Source organism: Branchiostoma belcheri, unplaced genomic scaffold, assembly GCF_001625305.1.
Source record: "Branchiostoma belcheri isolate BF01 breed outbred unplaced genomic scaffold, Haploidv18h27 scaffold14, whole genome shotgun sequence".
Classification (NCBI taxonomy): Eukaryota; Metazoa; Chordata; class Leptocardii; order Amphioxiformes; family Branchiostomatidae; genus Branchiostoma; species Branchiostoma belcheri.
The window spans coordinates 1,298,378-1,326,345 of record NW_017802824.1 but is presented as its reverse complement, the minus strand read 5'-3'; the positions used below and the strand labels follow the sequence as shown (position 1 = coordinate 1,326,345).

Sequence of the window (27,968 nt, the reverse complement as noted above, 5' to 3'; positions counted from 1 at the left end):
GATGTGTCCCTACAACAACAAAAGTAACATGGCGAACGCGATGGAAAGCGTTGGGAGTTGGACTCCAAAACAGGTCGGGTTGTGGCTTAAAGGTGAGCATTTCAATCTCCTGTTTATGATACATCGATAAGATATGCTTCAAGGATTATGAAAAATATAACTTTTTGGTCAGTAGGTGAAGGAATCGGGGCTTGTCGAAGCTCAAAGTTGACGGGCTCGAACAAAAAAGTCACACGCGTTTGAAAATCCTCTTTGGGCGGCAACCGACGGGTGTCTTCTTCGCCGCTGCGAAGTGTCGTCTGCACACTCCGATGTCAGACGGCCGTACTATTTTAAAAACTGTAGCGGTGGCGTGTTGAACGTCAAGGGGGAAGCTTGACTTACCCTAGGTCACGTACAGTCAACATTTGATAGCCCCTGATCGCTTGCGGTTAAGTCAGCTCTGCTATTCAAGTATGCGTGTCAGACTGTTAGTTTGACTCTCTTGTCACTAAGCAGACCACTTGTAAAACACCATCCATTCCTTCATCTTGAGAGTTTACAACTTAACCAGCATCTGGAGCTACTTTAAGACTGTTTTGAGACACCAGATAGTCTCAAGATGCGGGGAAGGCAATGGGAGAAGTCCTGAAGGAAGAAGCTTTGGTATTTCTAGTTTACAAGTGGTTGGATTCACACGGGTGGAGTCGACAGTTGGTTGGCCATATTCTGCCCTGACAGCTGACTTGGTTAGGATTTTACAGACATTATTTTGTAACATCATCGTGGCAACTTTCAACTTTATCCCCCCCCCCAAAAAAAAGTCTAAAGTAGATGGTAATTATGCAGAGTGAATATTTTTTTTATTCGCAACACTCAAGTTTCTTTTCAAAACTTGGGATAAATAACTGTTTGTTGCAAATTGTTGCCATGGGCATTTATCTATGATTGCAAAAATACATTAAAGTTATAACAGCATTTTGAAAATTGTGTTCTTTTAAGGTTATTTGTCCTTATGAAAATTCAGGTCACAATAATTCAGAGAGATGAAATCAGAAATGTTGTTTTAATTAACGTTACATGTACTTCCTCTTCTAATACAAAACATTGATATTATATTATCATATTGTAACATGGTACTTGGAAAAACAAATCAAGAGCCATACGTAACTAACACTATGTATTATTTTTAAGACACCCCAAGAAGTGCCATCTTAACCCAATTTGGCAAGGTTTTCCTCAAAATTTTTATGTGTTGTCAAAGTAGAATCTACACTAGAGTAACATGTATGAATGTCTGTTGACCCCAGTGTTAAAAATACCACTCCCTTTCATCTAGTAGAATGCCCTTGCTTTAATACACAATACAACAGTAGTCTGGCATCTGCTTACTATTAACACTAACAGTGTTATAGAAGAGAACCCAGCTAATTTTTGGCCTTTGGGTACTTTGAGGTCGTCATTAATCAAATACATGATATTTCCTCTAACTTTGGCTGACAAAGGTTAAAATGTTAGCCTTGACCTTGCCTTGACACATGCCAAGTTCAAGTAGGCAGGAAAGAACCCTCCCCTCCTGAGGCATGCATCACTTCCGGCAGGGGTTCTTTTATCACCTTGTTTGGCCTGTAGACTGTCTCTGGGGGGGTTTCTCGAATCCGGTTTCTCTGTTCAACTGCAGGGCTCAAAATTCATTTTTGGGAACACTGTAATTCCTAATTTTTTTCACGGTACTGTTATGTTCACTGTTTTCACTGTGACTGCTGTACCCTGAACTTATCATTAGTAATTTACTGTAGTTAACAAATAATTCCTGGACTTTCTTTTCCTGCACCTGTCTCCACTGTGAATATATAGTTCCGTGAACATGTCCACTTTTATCAGATCGTGAAATTTTTATTCTGTGAACATAAAGTGAATTACAGTAGGTGCACTGGTACACCCAACCTAAGAAATTGGGTGCACAAAAATTTTGGGGGCGTACCATATAAAATGAAATAAGTAAAAATTAATTATGTTTCATTCTTGAAGAAAAGTGCTACGACAATGATTTTATTATTTTTCTGACACTTAGATGATAAGAATATGCTGTATACTAATATTTTTTTACTACTATACATTTAACAACAGTACATATGTAAACCTACGAAAATATTTGGGTGCACGAGTGCATCAACAGGAAAAAAATTGGGTGCACAGCTCCAAATCTGGGTGCACTAAGTAAGGTGCACATGCATCCAGTATTTCGAGCCCTGTATATGGTCATCTTACATGGGATGGATCATTGTCAACAGTGTGGGAGCTAGTAATATTTTCCATATGTACATTGTATTCTCTGCAATATTCTCTCTTAATATATGTATTGAATTATTAATGATATTAGTCTGTATCACTCTGTCATCAATATTCTGATGTAATTTCTCAACTGTGGTTGCCTGCATGCTTCCATTTTGAAATTACATTCTACCTTTATTCATTATTTGAAACATATGTGATATTTGACATTCCTAGCATATGGTCTCATGATGCTAGACAGGAGCAATCACCAGTGATTTAGGTATGTTCTATGAAATAAGTGATGACTGGTTCTCTAAAAATAGCAAAAAGGAAGAAAGTAATTTTGTTCCCATTTTCTTCTGCAAACTTTCACATTACAACAAAGGCATTTGTGAGGGAATCCCATTTTGGAATGTGGGGCATTGAATGACTTCAATTTTTAAATTGTTTGACATTATTAATTGAATTGGCCAAGTTAGGGTATATTTCAGAAAAAGATTTCAAATACATATGTAGGATAAAAAAAGAGAAGTTAGTAGCCCATACAGATCAGTTGCTATAGACAAGTACTGTACATGTACTTAAATAAGTTATAGCAGGGCCTGCATAGGGGGGGTAGTGATTACGAAGTACGCAAAATTTACGCTGCCGATTACGAATTACGTTTAAGTCTCAGAGCTGATTACGACTTTACGCTTTGCAGCTATTGTACTATTACAGATTAGGTTGATTTTTGGGGAGGCTGCCTATGGATTACGAAGACCAAATAGGTCTGATTACACCTTACGAAAAAGGGCATGCAGGCCCTCTTATAGCAGATCATGCAATATATTATTATATATTTGACCCCTCCTCCATTTTGTTTTACCCACTCCCTTGGAAACCAGTTGAAAGGGGAAGTCTCCTTGAACTGCCCTTGAAACCTATCCACACCAGGACAGCCACCAAAAACAGCACTTCACTTTGTATCCTGATACTCAACTCAGTAATTGTACCTGCCGCACAGAAATACTCACAGTGTATAACTGCTGTGGGACTAAAAGGGTTGTAAAACGTCGTAAACTTGAGTAAGCGTATCGTAAACCTGCACACGTGCAATTACATTTTGTATCAGAAATGCAGACACCTCTTGGAAGTAGAAAGTTTCGTAGATTGGTTATTTGAAATGCTAGCGTCGTGAAATTGGGGCTACATCAATACAGTTGCTTACATTTGTATGGACAATCTATTTGTAGTGTTTCTGGTAATGCTAAAAAGTTCTTTTGTTTTCATTGAAATAGAGATGAAGAATTCTTGCCCAAAATGAAACTGAAAGCTCTACGTGATTAGTAATGGCGCGGTCACATTTCCCAACTCGGGGCCCGGCCAGGCAGTCATAACTCATATGGAACGAAAATTATGATATAAGACAGTAAAACACAAAAAAAGTTTTAGAAAATTAAGCATGAGCACTATTTGTGTATACTCTTAATAAAAATTGTTTATTTTTCGTTCACGCAAACAACCCGGCCAGGCCCCAGCTTGGAAATGTGACCGTGCCATAACTTGACACCTTTTCATCGAAATAGAGGTGAAGAATTCTTGCCCAAAATGAAACTGAAAGCTCTACCGTCATTAGTAACTTGACATCTTTGTATTGCATCATGCTGAATTTTCAATTGCCTCATGTCAGTATCCCCATCTGACAACGCAGACATCTACTAGACTGTTTAGTTTTAAAATTTATGACAAAAATGTAACACTTCCCCTTCAGGCAACTACAACTGGAGCCCATTAATTACATGGACTTGATTTATGGAGCACAGTTGGGAGAAGGTCAAAGATATCAGTGGTTCAACCAAGCTTTAAATTGGCATCATCAGATGGCAGTTTGGGATGGGTCCCCGTAAATGGTGGGACAACTGTGTCCTCCTTGTTTGATGAAGGTAATGGCACTTTAGCAGGAGGCATGCAGGATTTGAAACCATCCATTTGGGATTAATTTGTCAGGCTTAGTTTGGCATTTGGGTAGAACTACTAGAAGGGAGTGGGACATTTCTGTGGTTAGAAAGATTGGGTGTATCACTCAGTATACAATGTAGAGGGCCTGCAGTGGGGGGGGGGGGGCTTTACGATTTCCGGCTAATGTCCTGTTACGAATTACGTTGATTTTTAGGGCGGCTGCCCACGGATTACGAGGACTACACCTTATGAAAAAGGGCATGCAGGCCCGCAGTATACATGTAGGATGGATACAAACTGGGGAATGGATACTCATACTGTAAATCACAATTTTTTTGCGGTACTTTTATATTCGCACTTCTGTACCGCAAACATATCATTACCGTGAATTTACCGACTTTTTTTTGCTGCACCTGCCGCCACCACGAACGTATAGTTTCGCGAACATGACAAGCATTTTTTCTCAGACAGGGAACTTTCGACTGCGAACATAAAGTGATTTACGGTACTCAGGAATGATACGGAAAGTGTTGACTGTTGAATAAGACTTTACAAACAAAACAGAGTGGGTAGCGGATATTCTGAATGATTTCATCCCTCTCAGTTGGAGTGAAAGAGCGTGAAAGGGTCCTTATGTAGAGCATGGCACTACATGTGTAGAAACCTGAGCCATCCATGTAATCAGAGTAAAGCAAACAATCCATGGTGTCTGAAACTGATCTTATCTTTAAACAAGAAGACCCTCACCACAAGACAGCCAAGTACTGGAATAATAATTACTGGTACATGTAAGATACATCTTAATTGATTAGCAAGGTAGTGTCAATGACAACTTTCGTAATTTTGTGTTTTTCAATTTATTTCGTGTTAGGACATAATACACAACTCATCCAAGTCAGATTATTGTATAATGGACTGTGCTAATTCTACCATGGAAACCCATTTGGTGTGCCAATTTTCAGCATGTTGACTTTTGGCAACACCAGAACAGCATTTTGGAAAGACTAGTACTATGGAGTGACAATTTTTTGAGTAGTTTTCCATGATTTATTATTTTTTTCATGATTTATAATAAATCTGGAGAATCACAAGGCTGCAAAATGATTACTGCAAACTAGGTGAACAAAAGAAATGTCGTTTTTGTTTGTTTCATCTACACCAGGTGCAACACACTAAATGCAGCTGTTACAGGAACAATAGAACACCTGACCATCTTCTATTGTCTGTTATCTATTGTCGTGGAATAGATTTAATTTGATAGAGGCAGCCAACATGTGTACATGTCAACAGAGCTGAAAGCATGTTACTATAAACATTTCTGTTGCAATGTTCATGTCCGTAGCCTGGATTTTGATTTGGGGGGTTCTTCCCACTGTCTGAGGGACCAGTAACTTGAGAGTTTCCTACTAGTAGGCTAGGGGAGTCCAGGGGCATTCTACCATGGAAAATTTTGAAAAGTGAACCTTCAGTTCTGAAATGGCATTTCTTGTATTTTTGAGAGGGTTTCAAAGGAAAAATCAGACTTTTTATTCAATGACATAGTGAGCAGTTTTCTAGCATACCAGCCCCTACGGTAAATGCAAATCAGTCCACCTTTTAAAGAAAACTCTTGGACCTTTGGATAAAAAGTGAAAAATCATGATTTTTTCGAGTGTCGCGTAGCAAAAATCCGGATGGTACCCAGGCTAAAAAAAGTGAACAATTCAGTTTGAACCTTGTGGGGGAGAGGGGTCTTCCAAACCCCTCAAACCCCCTCTGGCTACGGGCATGATACTAGTACCCACACAGTAAGAATTGTGTAGGAAGCATAGGGGGCCATTTACTTTGCCTTGACACTCTACCTGTGTAAAACACTTGCTATACAAACCCTAAACCCTTAAACATTGTTTGCCCACCTACTATCAACACTACAGTGTCAGGCGCTGACATATTAATAATAGACTGTGTAGCAGGGTTGTTGTGAGTTCAGCCTTTGTCTGAAGATAAGCCATGTTGATAAGGAGGGTAATTTGGGGTCACGAAGATGTCAGCGTTGACAGGTCACCCGTATTTCCAGGTCACTTGAAAACATTTACTATGTGTTTTCTGCAAGTACAATAAAACTCTTGACCATGCTGTGTAGTATGTACATCAGGGCTCGAAATACTGGGTGCATGTACACCTTATAATTATTAGTGCACCCAAATTTGGAGCTGTGCACCCAATTTTTTTCTGTAGGTGCACTGGTGCACCCAAATATTTTTGGAGGTTTACGTATGTCAATATGTTTAATGTAGACTAGTACTAGTATTTAGCATATTCTTAACATGTAAGTGTCAGAAAAATAGTAAAATCATTCTTGTAGTACTTTTCTTTAGAAACGAAAACATAATTAGTTTTCACTGACATTCTACTTATTTTATCTCATATGGTGCACCCACAGAAAATTTTGTGCACCCAATATTTTAGGTTGGGTGCACCAGTGCACCTATTCCCAAAAATGAATTTCGAGCCCTGGTAGTGTATATCTTTCTTTTCTTGTTACAACTCACAGATTGTCGGTGAGGTAGTTTGTTTGTTTGTTTGTTTGTTTGTTTGTTGACTCTTCTAGAGTGTCATGAGTTGATTATAACACCTGCTGTTTCCAATTGGCAATAACACTTATTTGATACTTATAAAAATAAAATCATGATATACCAGTGCTCTAGCCAGCTCAAAAGTTTTTTCCGTCAGCCCAGGTTCATGATTGGACCTGGGGGGAGAGTGCTCGCAATCTAGGGGGTCTGGGAGCAAATTTTAAATTTTCAAGCCCTTAAAAATGCAGTTTCCTACATTTTGAGAGGCAAATCATGGAGTTGAGAGTGGTTGTTGGTGGTCCTTTGTATGTTTTTATGATTTTTTTTCCCAAGTTTTTGTCAACTTTGTCTGTTAAGGTTGACGTACTGGTTTAAAAAATTTTTCACACACCACAAAGTTCCTGCATTTGATGGAAAAATGGGTGCTGGCTTAGAGCTCTGTGGTATACACTAGCATATTCAAACAACATCAGACACATATTTCATGCACTCACTAGATTGCTTAAGAAATAGAAAAAAGTCCTTTGTCTCTTCAGTACCATAAATTGTCCATTAGTCGTAACAGGTAAAAGATGTAATTAGCCCCAGGTGGTTAACGGTTGGTTGTACAGGTGATAGCCGTTTTGTCTCGCCTGAGAGAAAGTCTACAATAAAAGACTGACAGGTGAAAACCAGTGGCGTGACTCTGGTACGACCAATCATGGGAAAGACGAATACAGGTCAAGTTGCAATGAATATTCGATTGTAGAAGATCATACGATAACAGTATAGAACATACCTCACTTGGGGGCTTGAAAAAATTGTTTCTTCCTTGCAATTCAGAATCTTGAAATCTTTCTTGCAATATATGAATTATTATTCAGAATGCATATGATTCAGAATCTGTTTTTTTGACAATTTTCCACTGACTCACTGATGAAAGGTAGTGGAGTGGATGCTACCTGAAACGTCTGACAGACCGTTTCCAAATCATATCCAGTGGCTTGTCAATGAGTAGTTGTTTTTTGGCGTATATTAGAAAAATGTATTTACAGTTCTTGGATGGGACTGTCTAACCTTCACCGACATATGATTTAGAGTATTGAGATTGATTTTTAGCACAAAATATATTGTTGCAAGCTGTGTTATTTTTTTCTGCACACTCAAAAATAGTTGTGTTTTTTTTACAAATCAACGGTTACCTGCTATCCAGGTACATCATTTGCAGGTGTTAAGTAACTTAACACCTGCAAATGATGTACCTGGATAGCACTCTTGTCATTCTTTGACACTAATGTTGTATTTGTACAAAATCTCTTACACTAGTTGCTAGGACTCTGTAGAAAGCTCTGTTTTGTAAATCTGGGAGATTTCGTCCCTTTATCGTAACAACAATAAGATGGCCTCATTTGTAACCCACGGACACAAAAAGGCGTAAATGAGAAGACGCCCTGAGGCTGTTACTGTTATGCTAGACAAAGTACCAGACGTTACTGTTGTTACTAAAGAGCTCACACAGCTTAAAAACAGGAAAGCCGGCCAACAGTCAGTAGCTATCAGTAGAAACTATCTATTCAGGCCAACAGCCCATTGGGAATAAAGAATCAATGACAATGAACAATTATGAAGACAAGACAACAGACAATCAAAATAAGTTGTGTAAGTTGTTGAGTCAAGGATGTTACATCATGTCGTCCTTGGTTGAGCCAAGGACATTTCTAAAGAAAGACCTCTAGGTTGAATCCTAGATTTAATATTGTAGGATAAATAGTTAAACACTACAAGTTTTCAACATAGCACAAATGGCTACTAAATAAATATAACTAGTAATTGTATAGTATAATGAAAAACTACTGAAAGAACAGTCTTGACATTCTTTACTGTTTATTCTACTCTTTACTCTTACTGTTTTGCATAATACTTTCAGGGTTCAAATAGAGGTAAAATATATGCAAAATAAAACATACACTGTACATGTACTAAACAGACTACATAACACACATTATAAGAACACAAAACATACAAAAAGTAATATTATTTACAAACTAATTACAGACTCAACTTGAGTGTTAAAAAGAGTTTTTGCAGACTTAAACTATGAGTGTTATATTATTATATAACTGATATATACATTGTATATTGTATTATGCATTGTTACAGTCTTGTAGCTGATAGCTGAGTCTTTATAGATCATGTCTATTTGAATTAGATACTGTAATAAGGTCTTCTGCCACCTGTTACTTTTACACACCTTACAGTTTTCCCCAGAGGACTACCTACCAAATGATTTATGTATTACAGATTTATGAATTCCTATACCAGATCTCTGCATGAGGTAAACTGGTACAAAAGACAATAAATAGGTGTTTGCACTTTATTCGCGGGGAGTCTTGTCTGAAACACCTGGGGAGATGTTCCCTATTGTGTTCCATAATTATCATGTAAATGTCCTTGGAAAAAGGGTGACCTCACCTGTCTGGACATGTTGTTTCTTGGCTGTTTTGTAGTGTTGTTGATTTGATTAGGCCACACCAATTAAGTTTGTTGTTTCTCGGATTTTTTTAGAAAAAATATGAAGCAACAGGGCGAAATAAAGAAAAAAAACAAAACAAAACAGACCAAGGCCAGAAATGTTACAACATGAGCCATGAAGTGAACATGCCAGGCTGGTTTATAATTAAAACAATAGATTTTGAACTTTAATGAAAAAAATTGCATTGTTACATTGAAAAATTTTAACAACTCGGAAGAAAAGGACTTTCTTCAACCATTGGTGCCAAACTATGTCTTGCATTGAGCATTTTGCAGTTGATTTAGAACAAAAAAGTTTTTTTTTTTTGCAAATCAGAACAAATGGACAGGGCGAATCCGAGAAACAACAAATTGATGTGGCTTTACTAGTATATGGAACCCCAAAACTGATGTGAGCGTGCGAATAAAAAAAGTTTGGCAAAAAAATGTTGCCTTCATGACAACAAAATACTAAACACACAGCATATGTATGGTATGGCAAATAATAGTCTCTTCATTTTTTTTTCGTCATATTTTCTTCTTTTCCTTTATACATTACTAGTAATTGATTTTGGCATTCTACGACATTAGTATTGTTTTCCAATGTATTTTTTCTTGCAATTAATAGCACGATTTACAGTTTGGTTGGAAAAGGATTAAAACTCATGCGTGCATGAATGTCATCCATACAATCAAATCAACATGGCCTAAATCATGAATGAGTAAAACTGGTTAGAATTTAGCTGCCGCAGATGTGGTCAGTCACTCAATGTTCATTTATACCGTCTGACCTTATACATGTAGATAAGAGAGATGTTTATTATATTTGATGGCAGGTTTGGATGATGCCATCCAGCCTTACATCCAGAGCTTCATCCTGGCCGGAGTCACAGGAGAACACCTCCTCAACCTGTCACACAGAGACATGGACAGGTTAAATGTAAGTATCACACTCAAACACACAGTACCAACATTTAGACTTAAACAATTTCGATGTTATACTATAACTATAAGATGCAAGAGACTGCAAAAAAGTTTTAGTTTCATCAATTTTAAAGGTCATATCTTTCCAAGGTTCAATGAACTCTTGTCAGAAGTGAAGATAGGACCTTAAAAAATTGATGAAGCTAAAACTTTTTTGCAGTCTGGATCCCATGCATCTGTAAGACTCATTATTAGTATAAGATCAAATGTGTGAAGTCTAATAATGTTGATATTGTACAATGACTATGTCATACTGTACATATGTAATATCTAAATCTTTTCTGAATTGAAATGTGAATATAAAATAGACTAAGTAAAGACTTGGAAAAAATGCCCCTTTTTTTGCATGTTACAGATACAGTTAACTGAAAGAAGAAGTTTTAGTTTCATTACTATCTCTATTTGTTTTTTTTAAATATTAATATGAAATAAAGCTCTTAGACTCATAGAATGTTCTTTTTGGTTGTATGGGCGTTAAACTAACAGGTTATTCATAAAAATTATATTACAATGATATAATATGTAGTTCCATTTTACACATTTGTAGCTTACTGAATGTACAATGTATATGGCTGACCAAAAATTTCATGGTTTGTTTCTAACCTGTTAATCTGATTAATTCTCTTTATTAGATCACCAAAGTGGGACACCAAGAAATCATTCTGGAAGCTGTGGACCTCCTCTGTGCCTTGGTAAGTGCTGGGAAGAACTAGCAAAGATATGAAGGAGGTTGTTATAACAAAGTTAAGCATAGTCTGCTCCAACCCAGGTATTGAAAAACACCATAAAATTTTGTATGATAGCACTGACAGAAAATGAGAATGTACCGATAGTGAAAGAAAGGCATTTTAGTTTTTTCAAGGAGCTTTCATGATGAAAGCTCCTTGGTCTTAGTAAAATGTTGAACTTTATTCCAACATACACATTATACTCCTTGGTCTTTTTGACTTGAAGAAGAAAAAATGACACATCCTATTCTATATCTGGTCTATTCTGAGTCATTTTTTACAAGCCTTAAAACAGCATTTGGTAATTTCATGGAATCAGTTTTTAAAAAGTACAAAAATTGGCAAAGTAAACTAGATTAATATTGTCACCCAAAATCTTTCAGTCTTCACCCAAGGATAGTATTATTGGTACTTAGTTAAAGCCATGCTCCTGGCACCTCAAAACCTTAGGACAAGAACCTTTTTCACTTGGCAGTTATACTTTCAAAAGCTGAATGGTGAGTTAGACTCCCACATACTATTGTTGGCATTGACCCCATTGCTTGGGGCCAGTCAAAATATTTACACATGAAAGGAGACGATATCAACAGGGTGTGAACTGCATTTTTCCCTTTGACTATGACCCTGTTCATACCAGACTTATATTTAGCGGTTTCAACCGGTTTTTCAAAAACCGGTTTTTATTTAACCTGGTGTGAACGCAAATTAACTGGTTTTTTAGGGGTTTAAATCCGATTTTCAAAAACCACCTCGGGAGGTGGTTTTTGAGGGGTTTTTGAGGGGTTTTTCTACCGAAAAACCTGGTCTGAACGCTAAGGGTTTATTGAACCGGTTTTTGCGTCATAATTCTGGGGTCACGGGGCAGCATCCTGGCCGTGTGCGACCTCCAAGCTTTTTTGATCGCGCTGTTTAGACCGTTTCCACTGTTTTTCCACGGTTTCTCTTCATTTTTACGATGGAATCAGCCAACCGCGGCAACCTGGTCGGTGGACGAGACGCTCCCGATACGTATTTTTGGAGAGCAGGAGTTGATCGCCGAATTCGAAAAAGCTGGGGGGAGGGCTCTATTGAGGTCTCTACCGAAACAAAAATGTTGGAGGAGCCTGGTAATGGCCAATTAACCGGATATTCGCTGGACAGTGTTTTTGAAAAACCGGTTTTGTAAGTCTGGTGTGAACGCGACGGGTTTTTGCCGGGTTAATTATTTAGCGGTTTCAACCGGTTTATATAAGTCTGGTATGAACAGGGTCTATGTTTCTGTCATGCTTACTAGTACTGCAAAGTTGAGAATGTGTATTCTATAAACATTCCCAAAATATTTATACAGAAAAATTATAGAATATACAACATGTATTTCCATATCTTGTGTATGTGGACGTAGGCCTCCAGATATATGCTACCAGTTGTATTTCTACTATTTGCATACCACACATTATTTGAACAATAAAGGTTCAAGGATTAGGTGTGTTTGTGTCTATGCCCTGAGGGTTTTTTGGGACTGTTTATCTAAAACAAGGTTGCTTCTACAATGTAGGTTATTGACTCTTTATTGTCTTCTAGAAAAGCATAACCAAAGAAATCATGCATAGTGATAATATTCTAAGTTTTGTGAGATATGATATCCTGCTAAGTTATCACTATTTGGAGCCTGCTATACCTGCATGAATGTTCCAGTAATTGCTACTGTGTGTGATTTTGTAATTTTGCCACACAAGTTAAGTCCAGGCAACATGACTATCTATCATTTCTGAAGTTTTACTTCTTGTATGATTGTATCTTAATAATATATATACTCAAACCCTCTCAAGAATACAGGATACTTACACTGCACAAAATCCATTCTTTAAGCACACTTTAAAGCATGTGTAAAGGTTCTGTTTTGTCACTATCATAATTTACACATAGTGATTATACAATTTCATGCAGTGTTTAAAAAATGCTTGTACTGGTATCAATGAAAAATCTACAGGACCACCAAAAAGCGGTCACATTGGCCAGATGGTCCCTATGTAGAGGTGCTATTTCTGTACATACTCATAGGAAATTCAAACTCTATTACTGGATATTATAACATTCTACTACTGGATAAATTACGGAGATTATCCAGTAGTAGAGTTTGAATTTCCTATGAGTATTGTTTACCTGGATATCTAACCTTCATCAACGTATATGTACATGTTTGTAACGTTTCTGTATATTGTTGGGTTCAATTTGTATTTTTATGAAATTGTATGTTTTAATGTGTGCCCAGGGATACCTGAAAAGCAGATCAATGGATCTGAGGTATTCCCTGGTGAAATAAATAAACTTAAACTTACTTAAACTTATTTCTGTACATGTTTTACTACAATATCTGCATTTTTTCCTCAGAATTTTGGGCTGGAAAACGAGACGCTCCAGTCCTTGACGGTGGCGCTGGGTTTGAACGTAGAAAACCTGGAGATGGCCATGACTGTGAGGAACCAACAGAGCATCCTGGTGGGCCTGGCTGGTCCCAGGGACAACTACAAACTCCCACCAGACATCCTACGTGCAATCTGCGACGTTTTAAGTGCTGCAAAGGCTGTAGTGTCCTGGTTAGACAGGTAAAAGAGAATACAAACTTTGGAAAATGAATCTTTTTCTTTTTACAATGAAATTTAGAGCTTTTTGAATCATGATTGTAACACAATTTTACAATGATTTTTAAATCATTAAAATTCCATTAATTTGCCCAGGAATTTAAGCTGCAAGACAGCAATACCAGTATATCAGAGTTACACGTATCTAAAGCAGTAAAAGAGAGAGGAAACTTTCTCAATCAGTGTGCTGAGCTGAAAAAGCTTTTATTGTATTTATTTATCTATTACTAACTATTAAAGGCACCCAAAATAATTTCAGGGTAGTAAAACTTGATTTTCAAGTTCAATTTTTTGGTCATTTTATTTTTATGTACAGTATACTTAGTAAGTTGAATCAACCCTTTCCTGTAGCACACTAGTACTGATATCTGTGAGGCAAAAATGTGATGTCGCTGACAGAAAAAAGTTGTTTGACTTGCATCTAACTACTTATTTATTGGTGGCACCAAAATAAAGAGACTCCTGATGTAGCTTGTTTGGCGGCTATTTCAAACGCTTCAGTACATGAAATAAAATAAATGACAGACTCCCTAATCTAGAATATTTATTGTTTTGCCATGCTGAAATTGCATTGGATGCTGTGTCCACACTGCCTCACCATGTAGTCCATTGTTTACACAGGACTCCGTTTGTACATATGATGAATTACATCGCAATAAGGAACAGGATAGTGAGAATATGCCTGGGCTTCACCTCCAGTGTACACAAGGTCTGATTCTTCTGTGATCCTTTTTTCTCTAAATCATCTCGATCATTAAGTCTTTTTCAAATTGTTTCACTTGTACGTATTATCCTTGCCCTTGTTTAGAACAGTAACTGAAGTTGTTGTTGTTGTTGTCCTGCTTGTTTATCATTTAGGACCCTAATAAAAGAGACACAGAAGAGACAGTTGTGCCATTGGTAAGTACATTGCAGCATGCAGATGAAAATACTGTGTAGGAATCTTTGGATTTCAGTGTCGCACGTGATTGTTGTATCGTAATTCTTTCTGACATTATAGAAAGAGCACGTCAGCAGAACATTCCGCACCTACATGAAACCAGATTTTTTTTGTGGTATTTGTTGGATGTTTGGTCAACATTGCATCAGAATTTTTCCCATTGCAGAGAATGCAGACGATATGTTTTCTGACACAACATTTGAAAACTGTACACAGGATGTCATCCTTAAATATGCGAATACAACCTAAACAGGACATTCTGCCCAAAATGCTATGCACATACATTAATTATAAGGGGATGCTTGCACAGTACGTTCTGCAAACATACTTACATGTATAAAGTAGAAGGCTGGAAAGGGAATGCTTCAAGTGTGAAAGATGCGCTTCAGCCATTTTATACTGAAATGCAGTTGTGGGAGTGCACCTGCATTTCAGGTACAAAATGGTACAAAATGCACCAGTCCTACATGTACCTTCAATTTTTGGTACATGCATGTATGTAGGATCATAATCTTTTCTGCATTTAATCTTGGATACTCAGTTCTGAATTCTGCACCATTTTTCCTTGTGACAGTGTAAGGAACTTGCCATGTTGAGTCAGAGTCTTCAGCAGTCGGTCAAGGATGACCCTCAGGTGTGCTCCCCAGCCAGGGTGGACGTCGTCACACTGACCAACGTGGACCACAAGCTGGGGCTGGTAAGACGTGCTAATGTCGGACATAGCAATTTTCCTGGAAAGACTCTCACGTTGCTTACGTTTCAGTGTCCATCAGACACCTTGCTCAGAGCTTCAGACTGGGGCACTGCTTCTCGTTGCTGTATGTAGCCGATGTACAGTAGGTGGCGCTTTGCTGGCTAGAAGCAGTCTTGCAGTAGCCTTGGTAATATCTTGGTTAGTTTATTTCCACTCCGATAGTCGCTACACCGACCAACATGACTATCGGTGCAGACGTAAACTAGTCAGGATGGTACCCAGGCTAGTCCCCCAGTTAAAAGCTATGAGGAAGGTGGCATCAAAATGTAAGCATGTGAGAGTCATAACTAGTTGTGTTAAAAAAAAAGAAAAGTATCCCATGATCTACCAACCTGATGACATTATTTTTGGCAGGCTAGTATCATTGTGAAAGAAGGCCACGGGTCATGAGTCCAAAGTTTCAATAAATATTATACACTTGTTGCTTCTTACATTAAATGTAGTTGTGGTTCATAATATAATACAGTGGCAACTAGAAAGGCCGACATTTGCTTTGGAGCAAATACAGCAATGGCTTCACCACATTTTACGACATGGCAGGGAAAGAATGAGAAACACAAGGGAAAACAATGCTTTACATTGATATAACTATAGTATGAAGTAACATACAACTAAGACTACAACAGTTGGATAGCTATTCCCTACATTATTGGTTAGGATTTTTAATTGCATAATGCAAACTGTTGATTTTCAAGAAAAAAGAAGCGTTCATGCCCCGCATTCCAATGCTGGAGCAGGAAAGCTTAAAATACCTACCAAAACACTTGAATACAGACCTACTGTCAGTATGGAATGGCTCTGTGCAGGTATTAATTAAGTTAAGCCTGTTAAATTCCAACAGCCAATCAGCAAGGAGAATAGAGGAAAGCTGCATGCCTATTGGTTGATGCCCTGCATTCCATTGTGATGACTCATGCCCAAATGTGGTAACACTGCACACTAACTCAGTAATACATTTGCTATAACACAGCCAAAAAACTCAAATAAAACCATTCTAAAAGCCTGTATCACAAAAATTAAAAAAACGCCTGGGGGTATTTGCCTACTGTACCTCCATACCAAATTTCAGGTCCTTAGGCCTCAAAATGAAGAAGCTGAATCCATTTAAAGAAATGGCAGGAGGAGAAGAAGAAAGAGGAGAATCATGAGAAAAAGCAATATGGTTTCACCACTTTGTGGTGAACCCATAATTACAAGAAATTTTGTGTTTTTTCAGGGGATGTTTATCCAGTCATCATTCAATGGGACGCACTATGTCACAGGCACAAAAGAGGGGGTGAGTCATCAAAGATTGCTGTCTCTTTTCCCTGCGTATTTACCCTTCTATTTTGTACCGTGGCCGACAAGAACAAAATTTTACACCGCAACTTTTGGTGTTTTACACCGCAACTTTTGGTGTTTTACACTGCAACTTTTGGTGTTTTACACCGCAACTTTTGGTGTTTTACACCGCAACTTTTGCTGTGTTTTACACTGCAACTTTTGGTGTTTTACACCGCAACTTTTGGTGTTTTACACTGCAACTATTGGTGTTTTACACTGCAACTTTGGGTGTTTTACACTGCAACTTTTGCTGTGTTTTACACTGCAACTTTTGCTGTGTTTTACACTGCAACTTTTGGTGTTTTACACTGCAACTTTTGCTGTGTTTTACACTGCAACTTTTGCTGTGTTTTACACTGCAACTTTTGCTGTGTGGAAAACTTACACCCCTCCCCTTTTATAATGGACGGTCCCCCTGTCAGGTCAAAGGTGACAACGATGGCATGCAAACTACGTCGACTGAGTTATCCTTTTCGTGCATAAGTTTTTTTAGAGGAAAAGCTTGGCTACGTTGTGACGTTAGTTTTTTTCTAAAGGTTTTTCTAGCTTTGGCCTATAGACCGGGATAAATTTAAAAATGTTTCGACCAGGTCCAGTGATTACAAATTATGTTGCTTTTTGCTGCCATGCGTCACAACAAATTTATCAAGGACGTCAGATATCCAGCTCCAGACATCAACAGCAATGACATAAATTTTCTGCAGGTTAGTTCATTATTATTGGGTATGGACATCGTTTTTCTTCATTTTAATGTCCCTAGACGTCAGCTTGTGACTTGCCGCCGCCATCTTTGTCACCTTTGACCTGACAGGGGGACCGTCCATTATAAAAGAGGAGGGGTGTAAGTTTTCCACACAGCAAAAGTTGCAGTATAAAACACAGCAAAAGTTGCAGTGTAAAACACCAAAAGTTGCAGTGTAAAACACCAAAAGTTGCAGTGTAAAACACAGAAAAAGTTGCAGTGTAAAACACAGAAAAAGTTGCAGTGTAAAACACCCAAAGTTGCAGTGTAAAACACCAAAAGTTGCGGTGTAAAACACCAAAAGTTGCGGTGTAAAATTTTGTACTTGTCGGCCACGGTAATTTTGCATTGACAAGAACATATTCGTTAAATCTTGTTGATGACATTTTATTCTGAAGTTGTGAAAGTTGTGGACTGACTGTTGAACACTTCTCTGCAGTCTCCAGCTTACACCTGCAAGAGAATACACCCTGGGGATGAAATCCTACAGGTCAACTACCAGACAGTGGTGAGTGTACAGCTTCTGTTTTATAGATTATGCTTGAGACAGACAGTACAAAAGTACATGTACCTGAATAAAAAAAGAAAAATAAAAGAAAAATTTAACGTCTCTCAGTGGCCAATGTGCATAATCTGATGTTGTCACATCGGCGCACCAAATCGGTAGGGTGTTTTTGGCACACAGTTAGACGTATTAGCCCAAGAGGCTCGGTGGGCGTCACTCCACCGTATAGGTGGGGAAGTCGTGTAAAGTGCCTTTCCCAAGGGCACAATGTCGGGCCACAGTGAGTATCGAACCTGGGACCTCTCGGTTCCAAGTCCAATGCTCTAACCATTGGGCCACCGACGCCACCCCTGTGCCTGAATGCTATAGTACTATTAAAGATGATACTCGAGAAAGTTCGTAAAGACCTAGCAAAAGTTCGTAAAGACCTTTTCCTAACAGAAATTGTACACTGGTTTAAAACCATGTTCTATGTGCAATGTTCTTAGCGTAATACTGGTACTTACCTTTAATTTGTTGTGATCCTCAAGGTTGGCTGGAAACTTCAGAAATTGGTGGATGCCCTCAAGGAGGATCCCCATGGGGTAGTCATCACCTTCAAGAAAAGACCAAAAACATCAAGATCATCAGGAACCCCTTCCAGACCCTCGTCTGGCTCCTCGTCCAGGGTATCCCAGGGTTCCCGGCATTCCTCGGGGAACCACATCCGCGGCAGGTCCCTGGATTCCGCGTCGCCAGCGAACTCTGTAGGACGGGTGCCGCCCTCTCCACTAGTGGAACTCTACCTCCCCCCTCCTCCACCAGAGCCATATAAACCTAGGTGAGTGGGACATCCATGGATGATCTGTGAATAGTTTCAGCAGGTCACTGAATAAAGAGACTTTTTACACAAGAGGTTTACTCTGCCGACATTTCAGTGACCGAAGAGGTCCTGAATCCTGCCCAATGCCACCAATCTAGTGCCCTTGGGAAAACCACTTTACACAACTTTCCTCACTTCACTCAGGTGTAAATGAGTACCTACACATATAGTTGCGGTTAGGGACGTCCTACAGATAGGACGTTAAATGGAGGTCTCGTGTTTGGGAGAGCAACACCCCACGCACGTTAAAGAACGCACCGTACATATCAAAAAAGAGTAGGGGACCTTCCCGGTGTGAGTGGTTCAAACCTTACAGTCCAGTCTTACGCAGCTTATACATGTACAAAACTGGTGTGTTACGTCAAAGAAGGCAGTTTACTGGTTATGCAAAGAAACAAACAAAGAATTGTGCCTCACCTGACGTGACAGCGACTAGATAGGTAGATAGGGTACATGTAGGTACTACATGTAGGTAGGATGTTACAGGTCTTGAAATGTTGTGACACACCCTCACTTTTGCATGTGCATCTTTGAATATTGCACAATTTCCTTCATTTTTCAGGCAAAACTTCTTTGACCGCGTGAGGACACCAAACGTTACCCAGTCCCAGGTTCAAGTCCACCAGCCACTATGGTATTTACACTACTGTTTGCTGTAGGGTGGTCTAAAGTGGTGGAAGCACAACTCTTGTTTTCAATTCTCTTTTCCCAACCCCCAGCATGGAACATGTAGTGTTTAATACAGCCCACTTTCACACTTTATCTCATGTTACCATATCCAATGCATGTTTTCTTGTAGGCAAATGTTAGGGTGGTGGATCCCAGTTTGTTTTAAACCCTTTGCTTTTTCCCAGGCATTCAATAATGTTCTCTCTCTTACAGATACTATAGCAACAGAAAGCAATTCTGCACCATTTTGTGAATGTTTAATCATCCATATATGGTGTAATCATCTAGACAATTCTATTTTTATGTTTACCAAAGGAAATCGTATTGTTTTTGCTCGGTTTCCTCTTCTTCTCCAAACCAATAAGGTCAATGACCTGAACCAGACGTCTTTCACCATGGTAACTGGTGTTAGGTTACATCATGTTGCAATTTTATAGCAGGAGGGATTTAGACTCCTGTCTGACCATATAGATGTATATGAATGTGTTTGAGTAAGAATTACCAGAGCATACCATATGCGGAGGTAAACATTATACATTTGCTTTGCAAATGTTACCTTTCTAGTTTTCTGTAACTTTTCATAATGCAGGCCAATTTTTTTTACCAATGAATGTGACCTTCAGGGAAGATGAGGACATGAGCCCCCCTCCCCCTCAGCCCCTGAGTGACAGGTCCCAGAGTGCACACATTCCCAGCTACAGTCACCAACAGGAAGCTACTTGGTACATGTATTGTGTGCTATATATTAGATATTGACTTTGAATACATTGTAAATTTTACTTTGATGAGCAATTTAAAACACTTTATTTCATTTGCTAAGTCAGCTGGATAAAGATAATATGATTACAGTGACTGTATGTAGCTCTTAAAGGCAGGAGGCTACTTACATAATGAGTTACCACAGAAAACTAAGTGTATATGTTAAATGTGTATTTATTAGGTAAAATGGTGATCCATTTACAGAAAGTCTTATTGGGTACAGGAGTAACAGGCCAGAAACTACATTTTTGTACCCCTGGCCAGAATGGTCTTAATGGAAACACAACATCTTTTCCTAGGCCTAAGCGATATTGGCCCCCATCTTAGTTGATTGTCATCTGGTGGGATTGTAGTTGTTACAACCAAATATAATCCATAACTGTTACATTACAGGGATGATGGGGAGAGGAGTCCCCCTTCCTCACACCCTCTAAGTGAGAGGTCTCAGAGCTCTCATTTATCCAGTCAGGGACAGAAAACATACTGGTATACATGTTGTCTCTCACTCTCTGGTGCTCTTTGGTGTTGGCTGTCCCAAGAACAACCAAAATATTCACAGAAAACTGCATGCTGTATACTTTATATAATATGATATTAATATATAAACCTATCTGGTTAATCCAAACTATAAGATGAGGCTATGAATTGTTCTTTAAAAGAATGATATGCAAAGTAATTGATTGTACACTTCATAATCTATAACTAGTATAAGGTCGGACGTTTTGGGAAAATTTTTTCCTTATCTGACAGATGTTTCTAAGATTTTTGATGCTTTGTTGCTCCCTTGTTGGCATTGATCAAATGGAAATTTGTACAATGTTAGGGATGGTGGTGATGAGGGATTCAGCCCTCCAGATGTTCCTCCATTTGCTAGTAGAGCTCACAGCTTCAACCAGCCCAGTGGACAGCACTGGTAATGTGTTACCTATCTTGAGAAAAACTAGAAACAGAAGTGGTGGTGGTGGTGGTGGTTAGAATCAGACTGTATACCCATAGAGCATGCATGTGCATATTTGCATGTATAGATGCCTCAGTTGAACAGTCTTACAACATGTATCTACAGGTGTATGTGAGGTTACCCTGTCCTTGGTGCTGAAATCCTGGTTTGACAATGTAGCGTTACATGACTATGTCAGACCAAGTGCCTTATTTCGTCACTCTGTCTCCTATAGATATTTCTTCTTCTTCTTCCTTACTGCTTAGCCTTATTACTGGGTTTATTAGCAGGTTGTGCATGTGTTAGTATCAGGTGTCCAGGACATAGTAGTAAATGTAAGGCTATCCTGTCCTTGGTGCTGAACTCCTGGTTTGATAGTACTGTGTTACATGGCTATGTCAGACTCTGTTTTCTTGACCAACCTTTCTTACTTGGACACTGTGTGTCTCTTCTGCTCTAGATCTTTCCTCTTCTTCCTCCTTACTGCTTAACTCAATCACTGGGTTGATAAGACATACAAATGTAAGGCTATCCTGTCCTTGGTGCTGAACTCCTGGTTTGTTAGTGCAGTGTTACATGGCTACATGTATGTCTGTAGTTTTGACCAACCTTTCTTACATGGACACTATGTGTCTCTTCTGCTCTAGATCATTCCTCTTCTTCTTCCTTCCTTCTGCTTGTCTCCATTACTGGGTTTATAAGCAGGTTCTGCATAACTTAGTAACAGGTGTCTAGGACATACAAATGTAAGGCTATCCTGTCCTTGGTGCTGAACTCCTGGTTTGACAATGCAGTGTTACATTTCTATGTCTGTATTCTATACCAACCTTCCTTACTTGGTCAGTGTGTGTCTCTTCTGCTTTAGATCTCTCTTCTTTTTCTTCCTTACTGCTTAGCTCCATCACTGGGTTTATAAGCAGGTTGTGCATGTGTTAGTATCATCAGCAGGTGTCCAGGACATATAAACATAAGGAAAGAAAAGGATATTGGAGAGAATAAAAATAACTGATTTTACAAACTCATCTTTCGCTTTTGATAGTCTTATCAGTCAATTCTTGGATCCTATATTTTGTTGTATTTAATCTTAAGTAACATTTTGGTGGTATTGTCTTTGCCTCTCTATCCTTCTCTGTAAGGCTGCTTTCAAAACATGGTGCACTCATAGAACCATGTCACTTATATAATGACCAAGGTTACAATTCAAATTTGCAGGGAGCTCACACAGAAGGATTTTTCCCAGCCTCATCCAGCAGCTGCCATGTCGGAACAAAGCATGTACAGCACACCCCCGCAGGGCCAATGGTACATTCTAACATGCACCTAAACATCCAATACACTTATCATTCATATCACTGTTACTTATCCATATGCAATTCCACATTTATTTTGTAGTCATTTGAATTTTTTTTCTCTACATGACTTTACATTGTATGTTTCTAGTACCTGTATCCTGATAAATTTAAAATTTACAGAATATCTTTTATTAATACATGAATTAAAAAATGACATTGTACCATGTACAGTTGCCATGCAATAAAGTTCTTCTATGTGACTTTTTGTACCAGCCCATACATGCATGACAATGGGGTTTTTGAATAAGAACACTTTACTTTCATTATAATAATCATTGCAATATCATGCTTACCACTACTAATAATTCTCTGTTATTGTTGTTATAGCCTGGGCTTGATGACCTTTCTTTTACAGGATTCCATTTCCTGCAAATGTTTCACATGACCAAACGGAAACATCTGCACAGCCTAGCAGATATCAGAGCATAGATGTACAGCCCCGGTAATTATTATCATTTAGTAATCATTATTAAGCATTAACATTCTCAACTTGTCAACTATCTTGTAGGGCATGCACAAAATTTTGCATGACAGCATGGGCTAACAAAAACGCAATCATTTTAGTTCTTCTTCAGCAAGGAAACTTGGCATGTCACCCTGTAATGTCATGTACATGTGTTGTGCATGGTAACTAACTATCCAGTATACAACTTTTGTTGAAACCAATTTTTAAACACTGTGACAGTTAAACTCACGTTGATGATGGTTAGGCATCCAGGTCAACAATATTTTCAAGACAATTCAAGCTCTAATAATACTAGATAAATAATCTTAGTTGCAGTTGTACATGTCTAATTATGTGCTTCTATGTGGTTGTGCCCTGTACGTAAGTAACTGCGCCCCCCTCCCCCACTCTTGTAACATTTTCTGTCTAGTGCAAGCATGTTCATGCCATAGCCAGGATTTTGAATGGGGGGGTTCTTCCCACTGCTTGAGGGACCAGCGAGTGCCGAAGCAGGGGGGTCTTGGGGCATGCTCCCCCAGAAAATTTTGAAAAATGAACCTTCTGAAAAAAATCATAGATAACTTTATATTCAATGATAGAGTAAGCAGTTTTTCTACAGTTCCAGCCATGCTGGTGATACGAATCAGTCGATCTTTAAAAGAAAAATCTTGGACCTTTAGATAAAAAATGGACCAAAAAGTGGACCTTTGAGCCTTGTGGCCGTCCGAACCCCCTGAACCCCCCTTGGCTACGGGCATGATGTTTAAAGCAATTTGAAGAATGATCCACACTGGAACTGTCAGGAGCTTGTCTCTGATTTCTTACCACACCTCTTTCCAGGGAGGATGTAGTCCAGAGGTCACCTGTTTCCTTTCCCCGACCAGCACGTTCCCACAGCCTACATGTGCCCATCTATGGCCCACAGTGGTAGTGCTAGTCCACTCATGTTCATTGTGGGGTGATGGCATAACAAATTGTCTCTAAGCCTAAGGCCATGTTGATTTGATTATATGGATGACATCCTCTGGGAACCCCGAAACTGATGTGAGCTTGCGAATAAAAAAAAGTTTGGCATAAAAAAAGTTTAGCAGCCTTCATTATCAAATCTACATGACTATATGTGCCACTGGTCATGAAGGTTGAACAAATGACTAAACACACGGCAAATAATAGACTCTTCATTTTCATTTCTTTACAATTTCCTCATTTCTTTTGGAATTGATTTTGGCATTCTACAACACTACTATAGTTTTCAAATATTTTTTTGGCAATTTACTGCATATACTTGCTCATTTTGCAGCTGCTTTGTACGATTTATAATATGGTCAGAAACGTTTTTTATTGGAAACGAACCAAAACTCATGCACGTATGGTTCCGTTAATGTCATCCATATAAAATCAACATGGCCTAACTTGTATGCAAGCATCTTCTTGCAAGCATCTTCTTTGGTGCAGTTTCTGTTATAAATGTGTTTCGGATGGCAAGGGCAGTGTCTACATGTTCATCATTATTCTGTCTTCTGGTTACTCAGTTCAATGCTCTTCGTCTTGTTAATTGTCTGTAATACCAGCTGATAATGTCTTGAGCCCATTAAGGTTCTTGATGGTGACTCCTCTGGCAATGCATCAGATTCTATGTTGCAGGTGGCTTTGTGAAAGCTGTCGGCTGTGAAAATAATTTAGTGTCTCAATCTGTCTTGTCCTTCCTTCTGGCTGTATATGGTGGTTACTGTCTGTCTGTAAGGTGCTGTGTTCTCGTTTTTGAGTCGAGCACTGGAAACTATAGACTGGCCTGATGGTGTATTCTTTCTTACTGAGTGTTATCTGGATACAAATCGTGTGTTCTGTGAATCTCAGGGACGAAGAAGAAGAAGAGACACCGCTCGAGGAATCGTTACCAGCGTACATGCCCCGCGGCGGGCACCGTCGCTCCAAACGGTAAACATAGATTTCTGCACGGCAACTGGTTCTTATTGCATGTAATAAAACATTACATCAACTGCTTACTGAAGTATTTTGTAGTTGCATGATGGTGAGGTTTAAAATCTAACTAAATTTCATATTTTCCACTTGAAATATCATGGCTTATTCAAATGTTATGCAAAGCCATTTCGCTTTACTGTAATCATTTTTGAATCATAATTATTATCAAAAGTTGTATCAAACTTCTGTTTAGGAAGGGAGGAGGCAGTCTCCTATGTGCATGTTTTCCGTTTGTTTCTGACTGGCTCCGTTGTAAGACCAAGAACAAACGTGGAGCAAAGAAATGGTAGATGGAATAACTGTTCTGTTTAGGTGATGCATTGTGGAGCATGGTATTAGACAGCCAGGGGAACCTTATGTAGGTGGGGAAGGGGGGCAAGGTTTGGCAGGTTGAAAGGAAATGTCTTTAAAATGCACACTTTATTTCACAACATAAGAGGTTTGGGAAATTATCATTTCATCACTCCTCAGCACATACATGTACGTGTACATGTACATGTAAAACCTTCCCTTCACTAAAAGTTCAAAGTCTGTTAATAGCACCTATGGGTTTTATGGTTCTCAGACACCTCTAATAGTACATGTAACATGGATTGAGGAAGATTTGCCAGGATGCTTTAGGAAGAGGGTCACTTTAGTGGTTGAACATATTCTTCTAGAACAGCAAAATCAAATCTACAATACTGGTAACTACTTTGTACCGTATAGTGTTTTTGGTAAGATCTCAGGTTGTTCTCTTTCTCCCATCTTATTTTAAAAGGTCTCCAAAGCAGGAAATTTTGTACATGTAAGTTCAGCTGAATGAAACGTTGCCAATGCTGAGAGTGCTGCATTGTGGGTTGCTTTGGCTAGTAGGTAGTTCTGTGACCATGGTGACTAGAGCAGCTCTACAGAACATGACATTGTACTATACAGCTTGCCAGACTGTCGTAAACATTATGTAGGGGCCCGTTGCAAAAAAATTAGCTGAGCAGGCTATGTTCAAATGCACCATTCAACATGCTAATAGCTTTATTCCTGACCATGACAAGTTGTCGGCGTTGAATATGAATTTTTGATATGTATCAGTCAGTGTGCAAAATACCTGGTTGCCCAGGTTCAATGCTGAATTTTAATTCAAATCATGCCCACTTGGCTTGCACCACTGTATCTGGCAGATGCTTTTTAATTTTAGGTATTAATGGCTATTACTAGTATCAGTTAACTAAAGGCTGTTAGAAATATTGTCAAAGGCTTATGTATGTAACATTACAGAACTTAATTTGAGGAAAGTAGCAAGTTATAGATGGGGCAACCTAAAATTCTGATGGCCTGGGTAACCTAATTTTTGGCATAGGTTGCCCACTGGGCAACCTGGTTCAAAAAAGTATTTTGTACACTGTTATCAACACATGGTGAAGTCAGGACTTTAGACTGCAATGCTGTGGAGAGGATCATACAATGTACAACTCAAGTACATTCTAGTAGCACTGCTAATCATATTAACTAGAACAGAACTCTATGCAAACAGCAAACAGTGATATAGTTTGTGTTCACCCCCTTCAATTTTCAGCGAGGCCGCCCAACCCTTGGTGTCCACCAAGCCTACAGTCAGGGACACCAGACGGAGCTCACAACGTCACAGCCGCAGTAGCAGGCCTACAAACATGCAAATGAGAAGCTTTAGCCCGCAACGGTATCAAAACTATTTCCTTGGTGACTGCATGAAGGTGAAATGCATGGGGGCTAAGGTTATATCAATGCTTGTAATAAATGTAGATCTTGCTTTCACAAAAAAGGTAACATTTTGTTGTTTTATCTCCGAGGGTAGTGCTGCGTACCTAAACCCACATTTAGGTTCAGGTCCGGATTTAAGTCCAGAGGTTTAGGTTCAGTTCCGAACTTGTGAGTGTGGCATATACAAAATTGCATGTTCGCAACCTTGCAATGTTGTCTTGGTGAATCTTTGGCCACATAACATGGAGGCCGATGCTTGATGATGCCTGATGGCAATGTTTTCTTCATTTTTGCAGCAAAGATTTTACGTGGTTTGGAAAGAAAAGGGGTATGTCAAATGGTCTTTCATGGTAATAAGTCCGGACTTGGTTCTTGACTTTTAGTTTTTTTTGGACTTGAAGCTAAACATTCTTACAAGTCCGGATCCAAGTCCAGTGAACCGGTACGCAGCACTATCAGAAGGTTGAACTGAATTATATTTTGGTACCTTTGTTTGATGTGTTAGTGATGAGGACAGGCTCCTCCTGGTGTCTGCGGAAGTCCTTCCTGTCCCAGACGAAGCCAGTACAGAAGCAAGCTCACCTCAAGTTGTGAAGGACAGACCAGAGAGATTCTCTCCGTCTAGACAAGAACCAGTGCCCAGCAAACCTAGTCCTTTGCAACAGAGACGTCTGAAGAAGGACAGTGGACTTAGTTCAGGCAACATGGCGGAAATGCAGACGAGACAAGAACCAGTGCCCAGCAAGTCTAGTCCTCAGCTCCCTGATGGAAATCAGAGACGTTTGAAGAAGGATGGTCGACTTAGTCCAGGCAACATGGCAGAATTGGAAATGAGACAAGAACCAGTGCCCAGCAAACCTAGCCCTTTGCTCTCTGGTGATGTAAAATCAAGACGCCAGGAAAAGAAGAGTGATCTGAGTCAGGGCAAGATCGCTGAAATGCAAACGAGACAAGAACCCGTACCCAGTAAACCTAGTCCTTTCCTCTCTGAAGAAAGAGCAAGAGCTCCGGAAAGAAAGAGTGAACTGAGTCCAGGCAAGATGCCCAAAACGCAGACAAGACAAGAACCACTGCCCAGTAAACCTACTCCCTTGCTCTCTGATGGAAGGAAGTTGGAAAGAAAGAGTGGACCGAGTCCAGGCAATGTTCTCGAAAGCAAAATCAGACCGGAACCAGTGACCAGTAAACCTAGTCCTCTGCTCTCTCATGGAAAACCCAGACATTTAGAGCTGAACAGCAGGCCAAGTCCTGGCAATGTGCCTGAAGATATGACGAGACAAGAACCAGGACACAGCAGATCTAGCCCTTTGCTGTTTCGTGGGAAACCAGGACATCAGGAGAAGAAGATTGGCATTAGTCCAGGCAAAATGCCTGAAATGATGAGACCAGAACAAACAAAAGGGTAG

At 39.2% G+C, this 27,968-nt stretch overlaps 1 protein-coding gene across 1 annotated transcript; it reads left to right on the top strand.

Annotated features, from left to right (window-relative positions):
* Window positions 1-11: 11 nt before the first annotated feature.
* Window positions 12-27,968, top strand: LOC109464516 (proteoglycan 4-like). Its single transcript, XM_019761523.1, has 15 exons — window positions 12-92; window positions 10,079-10,182; window positions 10,859-10,918; window positions 13,325-13,539; window positions 14,197-14,284; window positions 14,434-14,475; window positions 15,090-15,212; window positions 16,486-16,545; window positions 17,774-17,842; window positions 18,370-18,659; window positions 22,774-22,860; window positions 23,704-23,790; window positions 24,721-24,801; window positions 26,399-26,521; window positions 27,068-27,968. Exons 1-15 carry the CDS (start codon window positions 29-31, stop codon window positions 27,966-27,968), a joined length of 2,394 nt encoding a protein of 797 aa, XP_019617082.1. The 5' UTR covers window positions 12-28.

Excerpts from the sequence above, each read along its gene's own strand:
- LOC109464516 (XM_019761523.1), top strand. The coding sequence starts at position 29 with ATGGCGAACGCGATGGAAAGCGTTGGGAGTTGGACTCCAAAACAGGTC. Across the intron at positions 16,546-17,773 it reads TCACAGGCACAAAAGAGGGG|TCTCCAGCTTACACCTGCAA; the intron begins GTGAGTCATCAA and ends ACTTCTCTGCAG. Across the intron at positions 17,843-18,369 it reads AGGTCAACTACCAGACAGTG|GTTGGCTGGAAACTTCAGAA; the intron begins GTGAGTGTACAG and ends GTGATCCTCAAG.